Source organism: Caenorhabditis briggsae (assembly GCF_000004555.2).
Source record: "Caenorhabditis briggsae complete genome, chrIII, whole genome shotgun sequence".
NCBI lineage: Eukaryota > Metazoa > Nematoda > Chromadorea > Rhabditida > Rhabditidae > Caenorhabditis > Caenorhabditis briggsae.
In genome coordinates, this window is record NC_013490.2 from 7,341,811 (window position 1) to 7,349,797 (window position 7,987).

The 7,987-nt window shown below is 36.5% G+C and overlaps 1 protein-coding gene across 1 annotated transcript; it reads right to left on the bottom strand.

Moving 5' to 3' along the window:
• Positions 1-4,402: 4,402 nt before the first annotated feature.
• On the bottom strand, positions 4,403-7,441 carry Cbr-flap-1 (the record flags this gene model as incomplete). The annotated part of the gene is made up of 11 exons (XM_045243987.1): positions 4,403-4,507; positions 4,552-4,656; positions 4,702-4,781; positions 5,037-5,157; positions 5,204-5,309; positions 6,349-6,425; positions 6,468-6,641; positions 6,686-6,775; positions 6,819-6,875; positions 7,151-7,267; positions 7,355-7,441. The coding sequence occupies 11 exons, from the start codon at positions 7,439-7,441 to the stop codon at positions 4,403-4,405; spliced, it is 1,119 nt and encodes a 372-aa protein (XP_045095974.1).
• Positions 7,442-7,987: the final 546 nt, after the last annotated feature.

Consider the following 7,987-nt stretch of genomic DNA (forward strand, 5'->3'; position numbering starts at 1 on the left):
ATTTTCTAGTCAAAAACAATCTGGTGTGCTAACAACGTTTGGGCCTATTTTAGCCCAAAAAATTTGAGTTCATAGTTTAAGCTATTCCAGCAGATTTAGAATCTAGGAGCTCGAAAGTACCCTGACGCAAACTTTCAACAAAAAATCGCTATGCGCCATCACTGAATTCCTTTTGTCAAAACTTCAAAACGAAAACTGAAAACTGAAAACACTTGACGAATGAATAATCGAATCTGTCAGAAGAATCTTTCAGGAAGAATTTGAATCTTCTGAATGCCACGTCACCACTTGCTGACTTGACAAAATAAGCATGCCTCTCGGGCAAATTTGAACCTAAAACTTTGTCATATTTTGTATGAAATCCTGTGTGAGAACATTTGAATCTTGTGTCCGAAGAAGTCAGTGTGGTGACTAGACGAATCAACTGATTTTTTATTAAAGTTGAGTTTATTCACGGAACTACTTTCGAAGAATTCAGGGATCAACTTTTTCGCCCATTTTAGATTTACTACTCTAACAAGGAAGAAGATCTAGAAAAGTTGTAGAGGGCATATTAGAGCAAAAAGGAAAACAAAAGTCGTCGTTCGGACTTTGGGAAATTGATACGGAAGTCGCATAATTTTTTGGATCCTCCGAAGAAAAAATATTGGGGAATAAACAAGTTTATTATCATTAAAGAAGGTTATGCTTTTATAATACGAAGCCTATGTTAATCTTATTAAGATTAGGAAATATAAAGCCTTCTGGTAGTACACAGCTAAGGAGATCCATAATACTGTGAAGGTTCTGATAGAGTCAAAGATTTAAATTTTAAGTTTTTGATTAAGAAATTTTCAACTAGCCAGAAGTGCCCGGTAAGACTTTTTCAATCGTAGCGGAAGATTGAAATCAACTTCTTTTGGCAGTTATTGAAATTAAAGATTTTTATTGAATATTCGAGAGAAGCTTCTTTTTTACGGAATCCTAAATACGGGATACAGAACACTTACCCGGACATCTCTGCATGCCTAACCCTAGTTGTGTTTTCCATTCCGTTGGGTTGGATGAAAAAGTTTTTCTCTTCTCTTTGTTTTGAGCATCAACAACCCAAGAAGAATTAATCGACAGTGGATTATTCTAAACTTAAGAACCCAAACAAGTACGGGAATTGCTTTTAATAAATCTTCTCCGATCCCAATGTGGTCTGATTTCCGGTCAGGACAACGGCGAGAAAAGAAAAGTTTAGGTTTAATCGTCAGAGGACTAATCCTTCTCTCGACAAAACGACCAACCTAGGAAATAGTTCACCACTTCCGGAGTTTTTCTTGAGGAATTTTTTCGAGTTGAGAACTGTGAAAGAAAAGAACAAAGGAAGCAAAATCTAATAGTTTCAGATGTGCATTAGAAAGAAGAGATGATCGTGATGTATCAATTTGGCATTCATCCATTTTTGCTTCTTTTTTGCTTTACATTTTTCATTTAGCAGTCGTTTTCAGATGCATGTTCGTCGTTTTCAAAACAAATAAATTGTGAAAAAAAGAGAACGAAGATCGCAAAAACCGTAATCCTAGTCTGTCTTATAAGCATCTTTCGGATGTTCTAACTTAACAGTTCTTTTTAAGAATATTTTTAACATGCGTGGGTTTTCTTCATCTTGTATTCTTATACTGTTTCCTGAAATTTCATCGTTCGAAGCATACAAATTTGAGTATTCTTTCTCTTTTTCCCTTTTTGTGACGAAACCAAAAAAACGAACGACCTCTTTTTCAGGATGTTTCAAGAGGCACTTTTATGACGGTTTCAGGATTAATGAAATATTCAAGAACATGAAAATAAGAGAGATAGAAACAGAGGAATGTGGTTCTAAAAAGGTCAAGGAATAGTTTTATGGTCTAGGGGACTGGAATTCAACAGATGACGCGATTGAAAAATATGGAAAAAAAAGAGTTGACACAATTTTTGACGTAATTTGATTTACAATGCTCTTGGGAGAATGAATCTGTTGGAGACCGCCAGTTGAATGGATTCAGAGCAGAACTATGCCTTCTGAGCCACCATCCCAATTATTCCAAAGTTCGACATTCGCAGATGATTCCCAGAATAGGTTGCAAGTGTGCTCAACTACTGGAATACGGTTGTAAAAACAAGTACGACAACGTCATAATGGGTTTCTTTGTCTTCTGGAAGTTACCATCATCTTCTTTCTCTCTTCCGCCTCCAACATCTTCTAACAAAAGAAGTTTTTCAAAGTGAAGAGGATACTAATTTTCCATGTCCCAAAAACACGTAAAAATGACACAGAAAATGAAATATTTTGATGTTGTGAGAAAGGAAGAGGAAGTACTCATGAGCATCTTTTGGAGAAAACGAAGAAAGAAAGAAGTTTAAAAGAAGGGTGGTATTATTCTGGTACAAAAAATCGAAGCTGTGCAAGAGAAGTGCCGATGGCCGTGGTCGAAGGTACGACCAAGACAATTACCGTAACCTGAAAATGTTTTAATATATTTTTAAACTACTGTAGTTATCGTTGCGGGACCTTCGGTCACGGCCACCGGCGTTTCTCTTCCACAGCTCTTGAAACCACCGCAGTAACTATACTGTGGTTTTTCTGAAGCACAAGAGTACAGAATTGAAAAACGACAGTTTGATTCAATTTAATTTCCTGCGAAATTTCAACGAACGTCGGAAATTGAAAGAACTTCCTATGGTAACTTCCGGTCGAGAGTATCCGTACTGTGACGTAACAAGAAAAAAAACAATATAACCCGATTCATATTGAAAGTTCCAAATTTTAGGCTACGGTAGTTGTTGTTGTTGTGGGATCTTCGGTGTGGCACAGAAACGGCAGTGACCGAAGAAAAATGTTCCACAACGAAAACTACCGAAACCTGAAAATAGTTTTATTTTCAGGAATTATTTTCTCGACTTTCGAACTTTTCCGTAAATTTTCACGATAAAAGTTTTTCCGATTTGTTTGGTTTAAAAATAACATAAAACTCGACGAAAAACAGTGAAAACCCAGAAAAGAAATATAGAAAGTGAAAATATATTCAGATTGCGGTAGTTGTCGTTGTGGGACCTTTGGCCACGGCCTTCGGCATTTCTCTTCCACAGCTCCGATTTTTTGTACCAGCATAGTAGTTGCACTTCCTATAACTGATTGACCTACTTTGCTTCTTCCTAGACACGTCATTTTTTGAGTATTGTTTTCCTTCTTTTTGAGTATTCCTTAATGAGACTCACGACCTAAGGAACTAAAAAATTGGGTCAATTAATGAAAAGATTTTGCCATTTCTGCAGATATTAAAAAGAAGAATAATGAGAGGAGAAGGATGAGATTTGACCGATTGATGAGGCTAATCATTATCCAAAAGAGGATGAGTTGACTGTTTTCATAGATACGAAGGAGAATCGAAATAATAGGAAATCAGGGGGCGAATTCCAGTGAAACAATTCTTTGCCTTTTTCTTCGAATTTCCCAAAAATTGCATCCTGTTGCCCTTCCATACTCATCTTCTTCTTCTTCATTCTCTCTGAAAAACATGACAAAAAATCTTTTCTGATTTCGTGACTTGTGCAAATAAATTTTAATTGAATTTCCCTTACATCCTTCTTTGCTTTCTTCTACTCTGCCTTGAGAAAAGCGCAAAAAAGGCCGAAATGTGTTGCCAAAGGGACAGGAAGGGGATGGAAATCTGATAAAAATAGAAAGTGTTCATGAATTAGCGAAATCAACTGGAAAGGAATCGGGTTATAATTGGAAAGAGAGGTCAACGAATTTTTTATAGAATTAGAAGAAGGCACCAAGGGACCTATTTTTCTAAGAAGATAGTGGCGGAAAAGAGGATCTGTGAAATTACTTTCTCTCAAAAATGATAATTCATTTTTCCTATATTCACGATTCCTCTGATCTCTCGAAAATCATTTTATGTGTGTATCTGGTTCTTTTTTTCTGCCAATTGAACTAAATACTGCTTCATTGAGTTTTTCGAATTCGCCGTTTTCTCTCCGAAGGCGATGATTGATGGGTCCGGCGAAACTGAAAAGTCGAAAAAAAGAATATATGCCGATGACGAAGAGCAAAGAGAAGTTTTAATGACGGGTGTTTTGAGATGAGGAATAAACATGATGAATATGGGAATTTTTGGATGTGAAAGCTATGAGGGATTTTCTCTATGAAGCATAGTCATTCTTACTTTATTTCATGCTTATAAAAGAACATCAGAAAAAATTGAAAAAAAAACCCACATAGTTCTACAAAAATCCGAAAAGTTTAGTCAAGAAGGCACTGAAAATATGCACATAAAAAGAACATTATTAAGAAATGCGTACGTCTTGGAAAAAAAATAATTATGTCAGCAGAAAATATTTATGATGGCAATGTGATAAAGCACCATGGGGAAAAGTGAAAATTATGGATTTCCTATAACGGGCGACCGGTTCGTTGCATTCTCATCTTTTCCAGACGGCTTTGTAAATGTTTATTCATCTCTTTCTGCTCATCCAGAGCGTTTTCTTTGTCACGAAGCTAAAAATAAAATTTTTTGAACATCATACACTTTCAAAAATCACCTCTTTTTTCACTTGCCGCATTTGCGTTTTCAATTCGTCTAGTTCCTTTTCAGCAGCGTCCGCATTCGACTTGTACCTCTTCATTTGCCCTTCCATACGGATCACCTGAAACGAAGGACTAAGCTTTGTACTGTGTTAAGTTGTGCTTACATTCCCTTGCTGGTTCGTATTCTCACGCTCCAGATCTTGCATTTTGAGCTTCATCTCCGCAAGTTGCTTGGCAGCGTCTTCTGTAAATATTTCGATTGAATAAAATGATCTCGACATCAATGCCAACTTAAAAAAAGGGCCAATCACAAATTAAAGTGCGAATATGAATATAGGAACCATACAAATCTCAAGCACAATATTGAGAAAACTGAAATAATTCTTACTGAATTGTCGTCTCAATATATCTTCTCGAATGTATCCTTATATTGATTAATTAGTTTTTGGAAATGTTAAATCGGGATTGTGACCAATAAAAATAATAAATAAACACTAACTATTGACATCGTCGACTCCTTGATTTGGCATCACATTTGTTGAATCTCGCTGATTACGAGCATGTCTCTGAGTGTATATGGTTTGTTCAAGCTCTTCATAATCTTTGCGCATTTTCTTGTTCTGCAAAGTTCGCATTATACTTGCAGGTCTCGAGTAGTGTCCATACCGTATCGATAAGTTTCTGAATCTTTTCATCAAGACTTGCTGCTCCAGGAACAACTCTATCCACCAAACGAATTGTCTCTCGTTTGAAGAGATAAGGTCCAGATCTTCTGAAATACATCTTTTCTTGTAGTACAGTACTCCTATAGACACTTCAAAACTAATTCACTCGTTTGAACTCGTTATTCGTTCACTAGGTCTCGAAAAAGAAGCGCGTAGGAGAGCATTACTAATTCGGCAACGCCGTCTTCTTTTTTTTGTGTGATAAATTTGCGATTCAATTAACGATCCCCGGGGAGCAACTAATGTTAATGGATTCTTGAAAGGAGTAGAAACAACTGAAGGGGTGCGTCATTGACAAAAAGTATATTTTGAACAGAGACGAGGGACTGATAAAAAGGTACATTCCGTTAACTTTGAGAGAATTAAAATGGTTCTTGATGAATTATTTATTAGAGACAAAAGCTCCTGCAATTTTGAGCTCACTAAAATTAACTGATTTCTACAATATCTCATTAATTCAAAACATTAGGACGAGATAAGGCTAAAGGTCCTGACATCATCTATTGTTGCATTTTTTTGCATTTCTTCCTGCAAAACCTTCCACCCTATATTTAGATGCCTCTCGCGCCCCGTGATTCATCAATATTTCAATGTTTCAGTGGAACCGCCGTTATTCTATGTTGCCGTTTGTCCACCCTTGACTTCCCCCCTCCTACTACTTCTTCGAGAATCTTGAGACACCAGCGTTTTCAGATGTTTGAAAAGGATACAAAGAGAATGATGATGAAGAAAGTGAATAAGAAAAAGAGTGAAGAGGAAAAAAATACATTTGATTAAGCTTAATGAACGAAAAGACACGGACAACAACTTCTTTCGCCTCCCTATTTTCTTCGTTTTCATCTTAATCAAACAATGACGAATTCTAAACTATGCAAAATTTTGAAAAGCAAGAAAATGCTCGATTTTGAGGGACCTACAAACAATTGTATAGCGGAAAAATGATGAGAGTGGAACTTAATAGCAATGCTCTTCACATCGACCAATATTCCTACAATTCTACTTTTTCTAACGACCAGTGCTTTGAATACTCTCCTACAGTATTTTTATCTTCTTCATGTAATAATATTTTCATTGACAAAAGCTTACATTTCTCCAGATGCGTTGTTCGACGATTCGGACCCTTCCTCTTCAGGATCTTCTTCAACCAGACATAACCCATTTTCCTAAAGTTTTAAGGATATTTCAGAATTTTAGGGAATTCGAACCTGAATAAGTTGGTCCCGTTGTGAAATTTCATGTTTCAGCTGTTGTTGAGTTGTGTGCAATGCATCGATTGTACGTTTCAATGCTTTCACTTCACTCGTCAAATCGCGACATTCTCTAGATGATAGATTCAATGAAGCATCTTTTTCTTCTAGTTCGTCTTTCAGAAGATCCACCTGGAAACTACAGTTGAGAATAACTGAATGGATTGAGTTCTCACCTCATACAACAATGTCGACTTTTCATTATCTAACTGCGAATATAAAAACATGACTTGCTGTACACGGTCTTGCAATTCAATAACTTTGTCCTGAAAACCTTTGGAATGGTTTCGAAAACTCAGAATCACTCACATGCAACTGCTCCTGAGTTTGATTAGATGAAGACACTCCGTTCGTGTTAGAGGTTGACTGCAAATGAAACAATCCCAAATCAAAGATCATGCAGCTGATTTCATTTTTGTTTTCTAGACTTGGAAAATTTTAACTGGGGAATATTTTAAATGGGTGAAAAAAGTAAGAACATGCAAATAGGATACAAGATCAGGAATAACGCAATGTGTTAATTTCACAACAAACCAAACACCGTTTTGTAACGGTGATTATGATTCAGAACGGAAACTCAGATTTCTGTTTCTAGTGTTTTCTTCACATATTCAGAATCTCAACATTTCTCAGAAACTCACAGCGGTATCATGTCGAAACGCCTCGGCATCTTCTTCAACTTTTTTTTCTAACAATTGATATCTTCCTTGTCTAGCTTGCTCTCGTGTTTCTCTTTTCAACTTCATTCGAGCTTCAGCCTGGAAAGAAATTCAGATCGTAATTTTCACTGACTATGAGCAAGACACTTAGAAATGTCATATTAAATGTTTAAAAAATGGGAATACCTCTCTAGAAATCTTATCCAGTGCCCTTTCTTCGGCTTCCGTTCGGGTAATAGGCCGCCGTCGACCACTGGATGGGTAGGAACTCATGAATTCTGTAAACCATAGTATTGGGGAAATATGTATCAAATTTATTTTGGAAACAGTAAGAAGTGGGTATAGTTATATTTTCAAAGAAATAGATAGTACATATCGACATGATATGAGAACGGAAATCGTAAAAAACCAGTAAGCTGTATTTCAAAACGCATTTCAATACATTTCGGTGCCACCGAAATGTATTGAAATGCATTTCGCGACACTCCTGCATTGAATTTTGGTGCAGACGTTTGCTACATGAATAACCCCATGAAAATCGTGTGCGGTAATTACAAATAGAACTGAAAATACTTTAAGATTTCGAAATTTTGACAAAGTTTTCTCCAAAATTGCAATCATCGCATGAGATTCTCACAAAGAACGGTACGGTATCGTTCTTATGGGGTTATTCATGTAGCGAAACTCTGTATTGAAATGCATTTTGGCGCCCTCGAAATTCAATGCAGGAGCGTCGCGAAATGTATTTCAAAGCATTTTTGCTTTGAAATACATTTCGCGACATAACTGTAAATGCATTGAAATACATCGCGTGGCTGG